Consider the following 18,466-nt stretch of genomic DNA (forward strand, 5'->3'; position numbering starts at 1 on the left):
ATAGTTGAGAGATTGAGATGGTAAGATCGAGGGAATGGTTTGTGTTGATTTCCCTTACTGAATACTGTACTTGTATAAAGATGAATTCTTTCCATATAGATGACCACAGCCATGCTAGGAGTTTTGTTACATTTTAGAATAAAGATGTGGTTTGCACTGCTGAACTTAACAGCATTTTCCGAAGCTTAAAATGCCTCTCACAGCTGAGTAGAAGGAGACGACAATTTCTTACTCTGTGGAATTCCTTTGTGCGCGTTCAGTTTCATTTGACAGATAATTTTAATTGCCTTGAAAACACCAGAGGCAAAACAAACACTCCCCACCGTCGGCTATTTCTCGAAAGTGATGTCATCACGTTCGAGAGGGACACAGTTGAAGCTTGCTAGTCAGATTAAGCAGTGACAGATTATGTTAGCCCTCGGTTAAATCAACTGTGGACGTCAGCCCAAGGTTCACAAATCAAGGTTTCCATTTCAGTTGTTGGGTTTTTTTTTGGTGGGAAGGGAAGGATAAAAAAGGACTGCAAAGACTGGCATGTGCTCATCCACTGTATAAGTTCTGAGCAGGGGCTGAGTTGGCAATGCGAGTCATCGGGTGTCTGTGATCGCTGAACAAAAGCCTCTGTCTGATGGTAAGTCGCTGCTCCTCCTTGCATTTGTCAGGGCTGGCTGATGTTGCCTGACTGCTCAGCCAAGCAAGCTGGAGACCGCACCACCAGTATCTTAAATGAGATCTTTTGTATTTGGTGGCCCAGGCAGGTGAATTTCTCTTCTTTCTGAAGGTATGACAGGATGGGTTTATTGCACCCATCCCACACATGCTGGTATCAAGAAAAGCAGCTGGAAGTATTTTTATTTTGTCATCTAATTGAAGAATAGCTGGGCGAATGGACATATTTAGGGGTATTAACCTAGAAGATAAAGGACTGAGTCAACCGATTTGATAATGGCTGCAAAATGCTTTCAAAACAGACAGTGGAAGGATGGACAACAATCAATAAATATGGCAGATATGTAGGCAGAATACTGTCATGCTAGCTCTTCAAGTTAGCACTGATGCTATGCTATGTTCACAAATGACATATTATCTGTTGTCGATAGCCATACTGTTGCTGCAATGACTGATGATGGCAGATAGCAAACAAAGGAAGGGTGTTAGCCATCTATTGCTCCCCAGGATTTCAACACATTTTCACGCAGGCTTTGGGGCCATTAATAAGAGCCACTGACCCAGGCTTCACACAGGATGTGAGACAAGACTAGAATAACAAAATACGGAAACAATCAGGTGACACTGAAAGATATATTTTTCTCTTGCCTTGCTTCCTCCCAGAGCCCTCAGGAGAATTGCCTATGAGCTCAGCCTCTTCTATTTCCTTTATTTTGTCATTGCGTCACCACACACAAACCCCTCTTTTTAGTGTAAACTTGGTTGAACTTGTTTTGAACCCCATAATGCTCTGAAGTATAGAAAGATAAAGGCAGAACAGAGCTGGGTATATGTGGGCAGGCCACAGTTTCTTCTTTTGGATGAACTTACATCAGTCACTGCTATGTCTAACAGTACTCATACTACCTGTGAATCATAGGGGTTGGTGTTCAGTGATTCATGGTAAACTAAGCTCATGCTCCAGTCACATTTCCAAATTGCATAGCTTAAAAACACACACAATATGTCGCTTGGTAAAAGTACCTTTGTTTGAACATGTTAATTCATCAAAAGGATGATGTGAAGAAAGGCTTAAAGCCTTCAGTATCAGATACTTTAGCCTTTGTTTTTGGTTGCATTTGTGACTTGGCTCTGGTAAACTAGAAGTACCTTTCCTATGTTTGATGGCTGATATGAAAAAGAAAATTACAGACAAGAATACACATGCACTAATCTGTGTTTTTTCTCTTAATGCCATGTACGTAGTGAGTTTTTTTAAACAACAAATAGAGATGTCAAAGTAAATATCCTGTCATAGACTAAGTAGATCTTTTGCACAAGGCCAGAGAATTTACACCTGTGCTTCCACCCTCTTCAGTAAATCTTGCCTCAAGCCTGTCAGCCGTGGCCATGAGTGGCTTAGCATCTTAATCCTGTGAAGAGAGCAGTTCTTCACTTTTTTTCCTGTTTCTTTTTTTTTTCTTTTTTCTTTTTTTTTTTTAATCAAGTGCTGTTGACCCTCATTACTGAAGTGGTGAAGAGAGAGGGTGGCATTTTCTGAGTCCTTGATTAGGTGAACCAGTGATCTCCCGGAATGTTCCATGAATTCGCATATAGCATCGATGGCCCTCTCTTTCGCCACACATTCTTCTGACTGTAGTGAGGTAGCCCTGATTTCCCCCCTCCTCTCTATCCCCTGTCTCTCTCTTTTGCTTCTTTCTGTTTGTCTTTATATTCTTATGCCCTCGCTGTGCAGCTTTCATTTTATGGCTAGTTGCGGGGCATGTCCATACACACTCAATCACGGGCCAGGATTTATTCAAGTCACCCCTGAGATTATTCATCATGGCTGCAAATGGTGGGCAAATGGTCGCCGTGGCACTGAAATTAAGGCTAAAAGACCCGTAGCAAACAAATGAGCCCATTTCACCTGGGTGCCGTAAACACCAGGGTTTGCCCATAAAAAGGAGCTGTTGCCGGGGGTGTACAGGCACCTTGCTGTGCAGCTCCGTCAGGACTGGTGGGCAGTGTTGTTTACTGCTTTGTCTGTCCAGACGGGGAGAGAGAGACCACCCGAGAGAGCTGGCCAGAGAGATTCGAGCTTTAACTCTCAGAACTTTGAGTCTGCCAAGTCATGCATCAGGCCTAATACGGAGACCAAAGAACAATATTTACACAAACAGAAATTCATGCTGAGATTAAATTTCGCTCTTGTGTCTGATATTGTGCTGTAATTGTGTTTCCAGAGATTAGTTTTAGCATGAATATGCTATGCAGAATATTTGTTCAGTGTCTTCTTGCTTGTCCTCGTATTTCATTTATGACACAGGTGTTTGGCTGGATATTGTTGTTGTAGACCAGTGAGTGGCTCTCTGGTGAAGAAGACTCAAATTGGAATGCTTGTTTGCAATAAAGGGATAAAAACTTGTTGATCAAAGTAGATTACTATCATCATGTGTCGGCTTATGATTCCAGTGATGTGTGCTGACATTGTTTGTAATTAAAAGCTACCTGCGATTAATTAGATTAGATCATTAAGGTGTTCAATTATACCTGGTCCCAACATGCTGATTTGTGTGGCGCTAGTGGCCAGGCTATTGTAGCTCTATAGTAATGACAAAGCAGATCCCATCTTTGTAGAGCAGTAATTACTTTTCTGCATGTGAATTTCAAGGAGGATTGACACTCCTGATGACCATGAAAAATCATCATTAAAAATGATTTTGCAATTCCGCCACCACTTCATACTCTCCCGGATGTCGGGTCAAAGCAGTCTGCTGGGATAATTCAGCTTCTTTCCTGCTGGCACCAGGCTGCTCTGTTTTCTGGTAATGGATTCATTGTGATAGCTCCTCAACAGCATCTTCCACCTCAGGAAGTGGCATTACAATATGTCATTGTATTACAATGGGCCTCACATTTGCCTTTACTGGAAGTGCTGAGTGTACTAGCAAGGTCTGACAGCTGCAGTTCCTCTCAGCAACATTTTAGTTAAAGTCTGGAATTTTGTGGTCCATCGTAAAGTATAGTGAAGAAAGGTGCTGTTGGAGAGGTTTGGGAAAGTCCCACTGACAGGAGTGGTATCCCTTTTTTTGGTAATTCTGGTCCTATATCAACTCAACTCAACAAATGTGTCAATCTACACATTGCATTGCATTACATTTGCTCATTTGGATAGAGTCAGGTGATAACATGTGGCAGACATACATATACAGTAGGCTATACAGTATACAGTAGGCTCTACAGTGTCCAGGGTCCCCACGTGAAGTCATGAGTACAATAAGGAGGAACGGTTGTACTTCACATGATTGCTTTTTTCCTGTTTCTTTAAGCCGGTATCCAGTGTCGTTCAGCACTGCCTGGAATGAGAATTTGGCAGGGTAGAGAGGGTGTAGGTCTGTGGAGGCGTGTGTGGGGGGAGGGGTGGGGGGGGGGGGGTGGCGGTGAAATAATTCAGTAGTTCTTCAGGGCTCGGCTTGTCTCTGTTTAGAAACAAAGTAAAAAATCCTAAGCGCTCGAGGTGCCGCTCGCTGCAAACACAGTGAAACCCCAAACCGCTGAAATCAGTGCTCCTGACACGGAGCAAAAGAAGCCTCCATTCTTCCTGTCAGCCGAGCCAAGGAGCACCCTGCGCAGAGAGGTTGTTTGAGTGCCATAAGGGCCTCTTTCATTCCCGCTGTTCTGCTCAGTGGGGTGGGGAGCGGTGATTGAGCAGAAGAGCAATGTGTTTGATCTGCTGAGTGCTTATGTTAAATATCCTGAGCTGCTAACAGTATATAGCTTGCAGATGATCTCTGTGGCTCCCTGTTCTGGTCAGGGCAGTAATGTTGTCTAACTTGCTTATTCCCAGCCACTGCTCTAATTAACAAATGTGCCCGGGATTAGTGTTACTGATGGCTGTAAAGGTTTATTAGCAATCCATTGAGTGAAGTGAGTAGGAGTGACAAGGCTTGGCACTTACCAAAGTCGTTGGATCAATAATCCCCCCCCCCAAAAAAAAAAAAAACTCGCCTAGCTGTCTTATAGTGGCTGACTGACCAGTTTCAGTCGTTAATACCCCCCAAATGGACTCTGGAAAGAGATTGTGTGGATTCGAGATAAAAGTGCTGAAAACTGAAAGTGATTTTTTTTTCTCCCTCCTAGCTCTCAAGTCCTGTCTAATGTCATTAAATGTTATTTTTAAGACCAGCCACTGTTACCTCCCATCTTCGTTACAAACTAACCCGATATTTCTCCCCCTCTGTGCTTCCTTTCAGACATGAGCCACTGAAGCTGAGAGTAAAGGAAAGCCTTCACTAAGCTCAAGGGAAGAGCTCTGTTACTCCCCCTCCCCTTCCTTCCCCCTAACACACAAAAGAAATCACAAAACACTTTAATCATGAAGTCCATATGGCTGACAACACTACTGGTGTTACTTCTGTTTGGGACCAACATCCTAGCATTCCCTGCGACCCCAACTGTGCTGCCCCCTGAGACGGGGAACTTCAGGGTTAAAGACACGAGCCTCACGCACCTCACTGTGCACCGCAAGACGGGCGACGTGTTTGTCGGTGCCGTCAACCGCATCTACAAGCTGTCGGCCAACCTGACCGAGCTCCGTTCACACATGACCGGCCCTGTGGAGGACAACGCCAAGTGCTACCCGCCGCCGAGCGTCCGGGCCTGTGCCCACAAACTGGAGCCCACGGACAACATCAACAAGCTGCTGCTGGTCGACTACTCGGGCAACCGGCTGGTGGCGTGCGGAAGCATCTGGCAGGGCGTGTGCCAGTTCCTGCGCCTGGAGGACCTCTTCAAGCTGGGCGAGCCGCACCACCGCAAGGAGCACTACCTCTCGGGCGCCCGGGAGGCCGACGGCATGGCGGGTGTGGTGCTGGGCGACGACGAGGGCCTGCCCGGCGAGAAGGAGAAGGAGAAGAAGAAGAAGAAGGGCAGCAGCCGGCTCTTCATCGGGGCGGCCATCGACGGCAAGTCGGAGTACTTCCCGACGCTGTCCAGCCGAAAGCTCGTCGCCGACGAGGAGAGCGACAACATGTTCAGTCTTGTGTATCAGGACGGCTTCGTCTCCTCGCAGATCAAGATCCCCTCGGACACGCTCTCGCTCTACCCGGCTTTCGACATCTACTACGTGTACGGCTTCGCCAGCCGCACCTACATCTACTTCCTCACCCTGCAGCTGGACACACAGCTCACCCAGATGGACGCCACCGGCGAGAAGTTCTTCACCTCCAAGATTGTGCGCATGTGCGCCAACGACACCGAGTTCTACTCCTACGTCGAGTTCCCCCTGGGATGCACCAAGGACGGTGTCGAGTACCGCCTGGTGCAGTCCGCCTACAAGCACCGGCCGGGCCGCAGGTTGGCCCAGGCTCTGGGCCTGCCGGAGGACGAGGACGTGTTGTTTGTGGTGTTCTCCCAAGGCCAGAAGAACCGAGCCAACCCTCCCCGCGAGACTGTGCTGTGCCTCTTCACCTTGCATCAGATAAACCTGGCGATGAGAGAGCGCATCAGGTCTTGTTACCGTGGCGAGGGCAAGTTGTCTCTGCCTTGGCTGCTCAACAAGGAGCTACCCTGTATCAATACGGTGAGTCCTTTGCATTATCTTTAAAATCTTCAGCTGTGTGTGTGTGTGTGTGTGTGTATGTGTGCCCGGGGTTGTTTCTGTTTGTTGGAGTATATTTAGGGCATTAAGTTTGACATTGCATCTTGATCTTAAAGCTGCATCACAAGATAATGTGTAGTGTTCAAATATTAGCATTAACGTAACCTGGGTATTCGCTAAACATCAGGGAAAGGCTTCCTCATTGATTTTCTTATAGCACTTAAGATTAAATAGATAAAACCACACGGCAGGCATGACAAATAATGACAAACATAACAGATAGGTATTCTGAAGGTTTATACCCCAGGACCTATGATGAAAACATGGGGGGACATTTGAATCAGGACTGCATAAATATTTCATGAATCCTTTGCTACTTGCTGGATAGGCAGACATTAAATCAATGAATCTGTGAATCCTTTTCATCAGATAAGATGAAGATAAGATGACACCAAGCAAAGTGGTGCATCTGAAACGGAGCTCAGCTCAATACAGCCTGTTTGAAAAACCTTAAATATTAATCCCTTGTAATTTAGTGTAACGGAGAACCATCCCTGTAGTTATTTCGGTGTATTATTTATTTGCCTGGCAGCAACCCTGAGGCACTTTTTAAAGCCTTCCACACTCTACAATCATTGAAGAAATATCATATTTAACATTTTCTCAAGGTGCCTTCCAATATTGTTTTCTCACTTTCCAAATATAGTTACAGTTTCAACCAGTTCCTTCTTCCAGTGCTACAAATTCTCTTAGCTTTTATTTAGTGAGACACAGTCAGCGGCCAGACTGCCGATACAACAAGAGAAGTGTTTTTGTTTTGTGTTTGTTTGTTTTTCTCTCTTTCCTCTTCATTGCTCAGTACGCACAGCAAGGGTGGAGTTGTGCAGGAAGTGAACCTAGCAAGTGTCTCGCTGCGCATCCGGGTTCTCCTGAAACTCTCCTATAGCGTTTGCGGTGCTCTAGCAGATGGAGAGAGAGAGAGAGAGAGAGAGACTCCGACCTAGTTCCTCTGGGTGGTGGGGGTGGAGGCCGAACCTGTTTTTATTAGTAGCAACAGGGTGCCTCCATGACTGATGCAAATCTGCTCTTGATTTTGCGCCCAGGCCTCCTCGTTGTTATTAGCCCCCCTTTCATGCACAGCAATAGCCCTTGACCACATAATGAGACGGTGTGTGCCAGACGTTGGCTCACGGCTCGTTTAATATATTTATCCTTCATGAGTATTCAACGGCAAAAAAAAAAACTACCCAAGGAACTCTCTTCCCCGGGCGCTCCACCCAACCTGTCCTCCGGCTTCCCGACCGAGGGTGAAGAATTGAGAGCGTGAGATGGCAGATGCAATTACCCGAGAATGTGCTGCATCACCTGTGCTCATTACAGCAGCAGCATCACAGCACCTCCCCACCTCATCTCCCCTCGACCCCACAGGCTCACCCCTCTAACCACCCCCACCCCACCAAAAAAAAGGGAAAGAAATCACCTCACCTCAAGATAACTCTGCCTGACTGACGATGCCAGTGTTAAACGAGGCACTTTAGATTTTGTGGGGTTTTGTCAGACAGGATATTAGCAGTAGCTGATGTCATCCGTGGCTTAGCTAGCCCATCTTCCCTCTCTCTCTCTCTCTCTCTCTTTCTCTTTCTCTCTCTCCCCATCCCTCCATCCCTCCCTCCCTCCCCAGCTTGCTCTGCTGAGGTGAATGGATTTTGTGCTTGGTTGGAGGCTGAGGTCCAGGAGAGAGAGATTAAAGACCTGAGCCGAGTCTGAAACCCAGTGATGAGTCAGGCAATAGTTCACCAGGGCGATGAGCACATGAGGAGGTCCTCGCTGGATGACTTCATCTTCTGCTGTGATAGGCTGCAGATGTTTTTGCTAATGCCATTGATTTCACATAAACGTCCTGTCCGGTATTGTTGAGAGATCCGACAGGGAAAAAAACAGAGTTATTCAATTTGGTGGTGTTATTGTTGAGTTCCCTCCTGAGATGAACATTTAGGAACTCCCAAAACTAAATCTCCTCCCGGGAGCGTATACTTAGTGATTTATACTTTGTTTGGTGCCATAGTTCAGCATGATGTCATGTCTTTTCCAGCCTCAGCTGTGCGGTCCCTGCAATAACGAGTATGTGTGTCTGTGTGTGTCTGTGTGTGTCTGTGTGTGTGTGTGTGTGTGTCTGTGTGTGTGTCTATCTTAGTCTTGACTATAAACCTTTTTTCTTAAAAAGGACAACTCCACTGAAAGATTCATCTCACGAGCTTGACATTTCCTGCATACAAGGCTGTCATGTATCTAAGTTTGGTCAGAATGCAAGATCACACTGTTTGTGTGTGTGTGTGTTTGAGGTGGTATGTTTCTTACTGGAAGTTGTGCAGCTATATTCATGTTCCCTGTGTATTTCTCTCACAGCCCAAGCAGATTGGCGACGACTTCTGTGGCCTCGTGCTGAACCAGCCTCTAGGCAGCCTGCGGGTGATCGAAGGCACGCCCCTCTTCGACGATCGCACCGATGGCATGGCCGCCGTGGCCGCCTACACGTACGGGGAGCATTCCGTGGTGTTCGTGGGCACGCGCAGCGGGCACCTCAAAAAGGTAAGGAAGAGCTCCGCTTTGGAATTCCATTTTTGTTCGGCCATGTTTCTCTCTCAAGCCAGCAGCCGGTGTGTGTGACTCTCTTCACGCTGTGCTGTAAAATTGTTTAGAGCTGTCTCTCTTAACACACCGTGCTGTGTGAGAATTTGGTAGGTCTTGCTCGCAGACAAGACAAGACACCGCATTTCAACGCTGCTTCGCCACTTCCCGACTGCTCTGCTGGCCTTGGTGCCTCTGCATTCTTGTTACCAATTGAGGATGTCTGGCAGGGAGGCACGGATGTATATTTAGAGCGTAAAAAACAAAATGTTTACAGCAAGGATTAATTTACGACGAGGACAGGAGTTGTGTGAAACAGTAATTTTGTGCCAGTAACAGTCAGAAAATACAGCAGCAGCATCAGCCTAGTCATTCTTTGGGTTATGGTTTAGTGGGCCACACAAGAACACTGCAATGCTTCTCTCTCTCTCTCTCTCTCTCTCTCTCTCTCTCTTTCTCACACACACACACACACACACACACACACACACACACACACACACACACACACAAAGCTAACAGAACCAAACTGAAATCACAAAATGGACAGAGAAAGACAGGCCTCATTGTGAGTCCCCTTTTCCTTTAACAGCAACCCTATCAGTGCCTGGCTGCGGAAATGAATATAGTGAGCTCTTTGTCCACCCAAATGTGGTATTCTGTCAGTGGGAATCCCATTGAAGAGACTCATGGTCTGACCCCTCCTCTGCCCCCACACTCCCAGTCTCCTTTACCATTGCAGCCCACCCCTCCCACCCCAACCTTGAGCTGTAATAAAAGGAAAGCACCTCGTGACTCCCTGTCCTTGTGTGTTTAGCAGAACAGCAGTGTGTCCAAGAGAGAGCCTGAAAATAGCCGTCTCCTGCCACCCGCCAGAAATCGCTGTTTTGTGGGGATTGTTTAGGGCTATTAGCGCTCTGAGCCGCCAGTGAAAAGCGCTGGACATTATTAATTCACTCTATCTGAGGTCCATGTGATTGTGTGTCAAAGCAAATAAACCCGGCCTAGTTATAAATGCGAGAGATTTTTGGATGAGTCAACATTTGTGCCATCTACTTCATGCAGTAATTGCTCAGCTGAGATTTGTGTGTGTGTGTGTGTGTGTGTGTGTATATGTGTATGTGTGTGTGTGTGTGTGTGTGTGTGTATACGTGTGTGTGTGTGTGTGTGTGTGTGTATATGTGTGTGTGTGTGTGTGTGGAGCCCAATATTAGTGCTTAAGTTGCAGTTGATGGAGAATCTCTCATTAACGAAATTAAATTAAACGTGAGACAGGATGCTAGGGAGGGGGGGAAAAATCATTGGAGAAGCTGACTTGGCTCCTTTGCAGCAGACATAATAATTTAAATGAATTGGATGGAAATGAAATATGCTACAGTTATGTGTGCTTGCCATCCAAGCACCCTACTGGGAAATATAAAAACGCTCGCCGCCTTACTCCAAGCATGGCTGAAGTTTCTGCCTGTAGTCCGCAGCGAGCCGCCTTGGGCTTTGTTTTGTATGCGGGTTATTTATGGGACTTTGCCTGTTTATGCATGTTCTGCCGTGCTTCTCCTCCCATCTCTCGCTTGTCGATGATCAAATTAGCAGGTCAGGGGTGCTACAGCTACAACCATATTAAAGTCCATAAATAACGAAACTTGGCTAGATATTAGGGAAGTGTCTGTGCCATGATTGCATAGCACACCAGGTGCATATTTTCCTTACTTTATAACAATTAGGGAAGTTCACTGTGCTAACGGTCTGAAGAGCGTGTCTTTCCATTGTAGTGGGTTCTCACATGCTAAATACAAATTGTGAGACATAGAATTCAGATGGCGTCATCATAGTAGTCTGTTTGTATATCGACACCCTGATTAGGAAGCAGTGGTCTCAGACAGATGTCAGCCAAATGCTGCGTTTATTTAGCAAGCTTAAGGGTTGTCATGACTTTGTTTTGATTTACCACACGCAATTCAGACTGCACGATCAAAGGCCTTGCTGAAGCTTTTTTACAGGGCATTGTGGATTCAAATTAAATGGTGAATGAATTTGCTCCAGCCTTTATAGTAGTCTTAGTTGGCTCAGCTGTGTTGGACTGAGTTGTGCTGAGCTGTAATGTTGTCGGTGGATTTTCATACAGATATGTAATTTTGCTTTTGCTTATTTACTCACAGGAGATGAGGGGAAGTGAAAAGGGGGAGTGATGTAAGCATGGCTCATCTGAGAGTGATTTGGGAGGAATGGGATTTCCTGATTTGAATGGAACAGCTGTTCACAGTTACACATATTTCTGATTGATTTCTTGTTTAAAGGCTCCGTGGAACCATCTGACAACAGGGCAAGGCCCCGAATCGAAGCGGCTTTCGGGCAGAGCAGACCCGCAGTAGCAGTAGGATTCATTAGAGTGTGTTTACACAACATGGCAAGGATTCTGCTTATTGGACAGCGGCTAGGTTTATGGTGTCCTCTTCCTTTTGGAGAGCATTGTTTGTTGGCCCAAGCAGCACAGGGCCCTCTGGCTAGACAAACCCACACACAGTGGCTCATGTTACAGTCTCATTGGAAACCCAAACGGATAAAACAGATGAAAACAGTAACACCCAAAGCGAATATATTTTTTTTAACTACTAGAGAGCACCTTTGTTTAGAATGGTGAGTTTTAGAAAAGTTGGTGGTGTGTTTTGTGCAGCACACTGGTGTGTTGGTCAAGCTGGCATAATGAGTGCAGGAGAATGTGCGAGGGGGCCATTTAATTGCACCATATCTCCTGTTCCAACGCTTGTTTGTTTTGGCAGCGGTAGAGAGGGCCCGAGCCGCCTCTGCTGGAGCCGTGCGGAAATCGCCCGCGAAATACCCCCTTCCGTGTTTCCTGTCCCCGCATGCCCACTGTGGCGCGCCGCTCGGGTTCATCTACTGTCCAGCAGGTTTCTCTGCTGCTGCCACGCCCCCAGGTGTTGCTCAACCCAGGGGCTCACATAAGAAAACCAGCTGCCGTAGTCATGTGACGGGAAACAGCTGGAGAGAGAAGGCTGAAGTTAAATGTGTCAGAACTGCCGTAATTTTTATTTATTTATTTATATTTTTTCCCTTTTTTAACGGCTGGTAGACTGAGCCAGTTCAGCATCACACCTTTGCACTTCTCTTGCGAAAAGGGGTATAGAAAAATGCGAGGGCTCTTGGCAGTCTTCCCTTGCCACATCTTGAATGGATTTATTTCAGCGGTGAAACGGGCTGCAAGGCGAAGTTTAAATATGGGTAGTGGCATATTATCTTTGCTGTAGAGCTCGGGCTCTTGCATGCAAAAGCCACAAATCTCCTCCCGTGTTGGGTGGGGTCCGCGGTCGCAATCCCACAGACGAGTCAGGGAGCAGCAGGAGAGATGAGGGGCTAATCTTAACATACCTTTTGAGAAACAAGACTGAAGGCGTCAAGGGGTCTTTTTTTATGGCATATGCCGCAGTGGACAAAACTGCTGCTGATAAATCTGTGTGTGTGTGTGTGTGTGTGTGTGTGTGAGAGTCAGAGACTTGTGAGTGAGTCATGTGTCGTAGTGGTGCGCTACATATGTGTGTGTGTGTGAGAGTCAGAGACTTGTGAGTGAGTCGTGTGTCGTAGTGGTGCGCTACATATGTGTGTGTGTGTGAGAGTCAGAGACTTGTGAGTGAGTCATGTGTCATAGTGGTGCGCTACATATGTGTGTGTGTGAGAGTCAAGAGACTTGTGAGTGAGTCATGTGTCGTAGTGGTGCGCTACATATGTGTGCTATTTATTGCACAGCACACGTGTCCATTAGGCTGTAGACTGTGTTGAAATGGGTCTCAGTTTTCTGCCTTCAAGCTGTTCTGCAGACGTGGCCAGTTAAACAACAGAAATGCTATCCCAGTGACCCATGATTGGATAGCAGAATCTGCTCAATCAGAAAAAAATGCATGTCACCTTACCCATATCCATTCACAATGCATTTGAAGCTATAAAAAAGCTTATTGTGTGTGACAGGTTTCATTTTCTTTTGTACAACCCACATGACATGGTTTATGTCCCTGAGCATTAGCTGAAATAGACCTGTTTCTTTGTCATAGGAAATACAACATATTCTAGCTGCAGTTTTGGCGTTTTTACCACTGTGAAACATCACAAGTGGCTTATCTTGTATAGCAATCGTGGGTGTAGTTTTATGATCGCAGTGTTGGAGCTAGCTCGCTAGCGGAGGAGGTTCAAAGAACCTAAGGGTAACGTTTGACAGGTACACAAAGAGGAAAGATGTGTCTGTGTTCTATTTTAAGGTGCACTTCTCGCACCAGCTCCTGATTACAGCCGATGAAAATAATTTTCTGCACGATTGCGAGGCTACATACGTCCTTTACCCCCCTCTCCCCAAGGTCCCCTTCTTGCCATGCTCCCCTGGGCTCAGCCAGGTTGATGGGGTAGGAGGGACACCCTGCAAGTCATCACTGCGGTCTTGAGTGACTGCGTTGAAGAGCCTCCGGATTCGCTCCTCAACACCCTACCCTGCCCTAACCCATCACCACCACCCCTCTCTGAATCGCATCAGATTGGGATGGAAATCAAAGCTAATTCCGCGGCGTAAATCAGACAGCGGGAGTGGAGCGAGGCCGTGGAAGCGGGCCCGGCAGCGTAGATTTACGACCGCGCCCTGGCCCCACAGCGCGTTTGATCATGGCTAAATCTGTTTGCCATAAATCAGGCCTCCCGCCACCACCAACTCCTCAAGAAGGCCGAGGGATGTTGTGTCTGGACCGGGCGCTAGCATTGTTTTGCGATTGCATTTCAGTGGGAGTGTCCTCGGCACGGGATTGCGTCATGAGGGGGGTCTGCTGAGGGGAAGTGAAAGCTGGCCGCCGGTAAACTGCCATAACTCCATCAATCTGGGTAATTGGCCATTTTATGATCAGCTGAAGAACATGCATTATTTAAATGAAGAGTATAGTTGTTAAAGGCCCTCCCAAAAACATGTAGGTGTACCCCCTTGTGCATTGTGAACAGCTAATGAAATGTTTTAGCCTCATAAGGGCAAAACGGCACCCTTGTCAGATTATTTATTTAAAGAGAAACCAAAATACTTTTTCAAACGGCTCTTTTTAGCTTTATTGTGAATTCATGGCCGAATGGCTCCGCGGAACAATAAGTGATTTAGAAACAGCCTGCGCCGGACAGGCGCAATGTGACCTTCCGGTCTTGATCGAAATGCATAGTTAAAGTTAATGAGCGATTGAGCCAGGTGTGAGTGTTTGACTCGGCTGAAAGGTGAATAGCTCCGGTCCTCGGAGCGCGAGCCCCGCCAGCAATGTGTTTGGCAGCACTGACATGAGCTTGGATGGATTTGGGCCGAGCTCGACCCACTCAGCAAAGCGAGCGCTCAGCACACTCTACAGCCCTGCTGGCCGCCTCTCCCTGCACAGAGGGAGCCGTGCAAAAAGTCTGGCAGAGGACAGGAGCACGTGTGTGTGTGTGTGTGTGTGTGTGTGTGTGTGTGTGTGTGTGTGCGTGTGTGTGTAAGCGTGTGCGAGTGTATACATGTGTTTGTGTGGTTTTTGAGTGGGGGGTGGGGGTCAGATGAAATGCAGAGGATGCTATTAAGGGCTGTGTGTGTGTTTGTGTGTGTATGTGGGAGTGTGTGTTTGTGTCTGTACATGGGGTGTGTATGTGTGTAGGGGGTTGCTCAGTAGTGAAGAGAGCTGGTAGCAGGGAATCGGTTCCAGATGTCCTTCTGTTTCTTACCCATCTCCCTCCGTTAACGCCAGATGTGCCAACATCTCCCCTAATGAGGAAGGGCTACTCATTGTGTTCAGGCTGTTTTTCGGTCAATTCGAGGGTCATGTCAGCCTAAGCATAAAAATGAGGTTATTTGTTTGTATTGCATATGATGAACTTAATATAATGTTTGTGTGTGTGTGTGTGTGTGTGGGGGGGGGGGTGTTTGTGAGGTATCAAAGGATGATGAAAGACGAAGCAATACAGAGTGAAGAAAACAAGGACACAGTATACGGGTCTCTACAGGCTGTTTGAGCCTAGACACAGTGCCTGTGCTTAAACCCACCGTTGCTGGCCACAGGTATCACCCGCCATTGTGTTTGTTAAGCCGGCTGTTAGTTTCCTTTTTATTTCTGCGCATCAGAGGGTAATTACTTTACCTTTGTAGCCTGGCTGTCAAGGGCGCTCGCTAATGAATATGAGTGTTGCATTGTGGGGATTATAGTCTGTATGTTTGGGTCTCCCTCCCTGGCGGCCAACCCTGGCTCCCGGCACTTGGCGATGCATTTTCTGTCATAATTTAATAGGAGGCTCTGTAACTTCATTAAAGGTCAGGACTGCCACCGCGGTTGTAAATGGGCTGGGGGGTGTGTGTGTGGAGGGGGTAGTTGTCGGGCATAGCCCTTTAAGCACCTGTCTGGCTGTCTACTGGCTTTTTAAAGGCTCTGGCGCTCCTGGTGATTCAGGAACTGGTCTCCGAGGGACGAGGATACATTTCACTTCCATCCATCCGTCCGTCCTCCTCTCCCACCCCATTTTTACTGCCGCCACTCACCCCTCCCCACCCCTCCCCACCACCACCACCTCCCGCACCCCACATTGTGCAGGTGGCTCCACTGGGAGAGTGGACTCCAGCCCCCTCCTCAGCCCTCACTATCCCTTCCCCCCGAAACCCCCCCTCAACACACACACACACACACACACCTCACACTCGAGCTCCCCAACCTCAACCTACCCAACCCCCAACCACCGTTTGACAGAAAATAATGTGTCATTTTTCCAGTCGGTCGCGGCGCCTGTTAGCCGCGCTGCCTGCCAGACACATTTTATCATTCCGCTCCCATCCCTGCCGTCTCTCAATTTCCGCAGGCGCTAACCTCTATGCTGGAGCTAACCTTGGAGCTCTGCACTGAAAATGAGCCATTAGATTTACCATTTGTTTCCTCTCCCAAAGCAATCCCGTCTCCTTCCATTTATATAGCTTCCGCACTGCCGCCAGAAAGACGCTACGATGATGACTAACAAATGAACTATTATGTAATCAAAGGAGTATGGATTTGTTTTGGAGGTGCCATAGCCCACACAGTGAGGCCTCATATTTCAATCCAGTTGTTCTTTTCCCCCTCTGTCTCCAATGGCTGTGAGGTGAGTAATGGATGATGAAGGCAACTGTCCATTATTTGTCAATTAAACTCGCTATGCGTTTTCCACAGCCACAGCGGTATCTCAGTTCGCGGGCTGGTGAGGCCGCCTCTTAGCCACGCATGTGTAGAGGCTGTGACGCCTCGATGGCTGTAAGAAATGGAGGGCAAATTCAAGAGGATGGTTCTGGATGGGGCTTCAATGAGGACTCTGTCCTGGACAAATTGATAAATTGAGGGGGTCTCTTGAAATTCCCCTGCAAATTTGCCCCTCGTCACATGGGCCGATTAGACATCATTTATTTAATAACGCTCAACAAAGACGACTTCTGTCCCCCCGCCAGCGCGGTGCCGCTACACACAGAGTGTAACTTTTGCCTCTGCTGCTTCTAGACCTGATTCCCTCCCTCTCTTTCCCCCCATGTTATGATGCCAGTTGTGGCGGCAACCGCTAAAACCCCCGCATACCTGCTAATAACGTAAATGCATCAACATTCCAGCTCCTGTCAGATGCAGGGCGCACTGGGCTTGTGTTTTGTTTCTGTTTGTTGTTTTCACGAGGGTTGACTCGTGTCCAAATACACCCGCCACCCCCACCCCACCAAAAAATCTTTTAAACTGTTTTCTTTAAATGGCCCTCACAGACGTGACTGAGTATAGATGACAAGATAGCTGAGGTTTTTGTTGACTGTGTTCCCACTTTGCTGTCCTGCTCAGTGAACCACTTCCTTGGAGTCCTTGAGCGTGTTTGTACACAACTCCCCATATGTGATGCACACTTTTTTCCAAGGTTTTCTTAAATGGGAACTATGGCTGGCCGCTCCAGTACAAAAACAAACCAAACTCAACAAGCCCTTCCGCTGAAGTATCTCCGTCGTGGCGTGTGACCAATAGTTGGGTTATTGAGTTTCTTTGCTTCCCTACCTCAGTCTTGTTTTGTTTTAAGCCTGTATACAGCGCCATGGCACTGGCTGACAATCTGCTGTGAGTGTTTAGATATGGATATGGTTTGTCTGAGGTGATTAGCTGGGGAGAGCTGAAGGGATCAAGTCAGTGGCTGCAAACTAAGTGGAAGAGACAGATGGCAGTGGAGCCTGTCACCAGACAGCGGCCCCCAGTGAACTGCCAGCCACCTCCAATTCTGCCACAAATAACTGCGGAGGCATCTCTATTCCAAAAGGTGTGTTTGGTCACATTGCCAGTCAGAAGCACGTTTGAATTGTTTGTGTGTGTGTATGTGTGTGTGTGTGTGTGTGTGTGTGTGCGTGTGTGTGTGTGTGTGTGTGTGTGTGTGTGTGTGTGTGTGTGGAAAATAAGCATTTAATTAAGGCTAATTAAATATTCAAAGGAGGAATCACTGTGGTTACTCAACATCAGATTTAGATTCTGTCTTGATGCCAAAGTGATTTGCCTCTCTTAAAAAACCACACACGCAATGCGCGTGCACCTGAAAATGTGCAACAATCCCTCAGTAATCAAATACCCTTAGCCATTAGCCACTGTATCTCTGTCGATAAATTTCATGCATTATTCACGGTCACGGTCAAGCTTTAGGCTTAACCCCCTTTTTTGCAATTCTATCGCTGTGATACTGAGACGCCTCGCCTTCCCTCCTCTGTGTTTGCTGAAGAAAGAGGGGAAACAAACATTGCATACTCATTTCTCCCTGGCTCCTCGGCCTCCCATCTCCTGGGAGAGGACTTCTCAGTTTCTCCTCCATTTTGTTGCATAAGACTGCTGCTCTCTTTCTCAGGTCGCCAAGACGTTTGATGTCAGCAGAGAGGGACTTTGGGAAACGACTTTGAGTTCTTGAGGGGCACGGGGGTGAATGTGGATGTACACCACAGTGTATTTGATAGGGGCACTTGGAACTAGGTCATTTTTCCATAGATGAGAAAGAAGGGCAGACAGGGAAAAAGAGGGGGAGAGTGAGAAGCAGACAGTGTGAGAGAGAGAGAGAGAGAGAGAGGGGGGGGGAGAGCAGAGGGAGAAACAGAGGGCGTTGCTCTGATTTGAGCAGTCAAGCAGAGGTTGAAACAGCTCTCAACATATCATTATGGTAACTGCTAAAGTTACACCCCATAATCACGGCAAGTTGGAGTTCCTGTCCTAGAAAGGCTTCAGTCTTTCAGGTAACTAAGGAAGTGGGCCATTTTTACCCCTTCTTTCTTTTACATGGTTTTTTTTGTTTGGAATAATGCCGTGGACAAGCACTGAGTGTTTTTTTTTTTGTTTTTTTTTTCCTCAAAGGCCTTTTGATGGTCTATTTTAAGATCACTGTAACTAACTGGCATAGCTAAGTCCTGGCTGACTATTTAAAGCTTCAAAGTCTTAACCACAACCGAATATTGGATGCTCCAAACACTGGCTCCCCACCCACTATCACCACACTTCTCGCGTACACATGAGAGATGTAGCTTTTTGGATTGAATCAGGAGAAGCATCCAAGACGGAAGAGAGAGGAATTGTGATG

General features: G+C 47.1%; 1 protein-coding gene across 1 annotated transcript in view; it reads left to right on the top strand.

The window, feature by feature from the left end:
* The window catches only part of plxna3 (plexin A3), a 123,627-nt gene that overhangs the window by 2,957 nt on the left and 102,204 nt on the right, over positions 1-18,466 (top strand). The window contains exons 2-3 of the mRNA XM_076276894.1: positions 4,905-6,232; positions 8,657-8,839. Of these exons, the coding sequence (XP_076133009.1) occupies positions 5,027-6,232; positions 8,657-8,839 (1,389 nt within the window). The 5' untranslated portion in view covers positions 4,905-5,026. The remainder of the gene's footprint in view (positions 1-4,904; positions 6,233-8,656; positions 8,840-18,466) is intronic.

The sequence above is a fragment of the Alosa pseudoharengus genome, unplaced genomic scaffold, assembly GCF_046254945.1.
Source record: "Alosa pseudoharengus isolate Yale_2024_CS ecotype anadromous, Long Island Sound unplaced genomic scaffold, YU_APseudo_1.1 YU_APseudo_1.1_scf_9, whole genome shotgun sequence".
In the NCBI taxonomy this organism is placed as follows: domain Eukaryota; kingdom Metazoa; phylum Chordata; class Actinopteri; order Clupeiformes; family Clupeidae; genus Alosa; species Alosa pseudoharengus.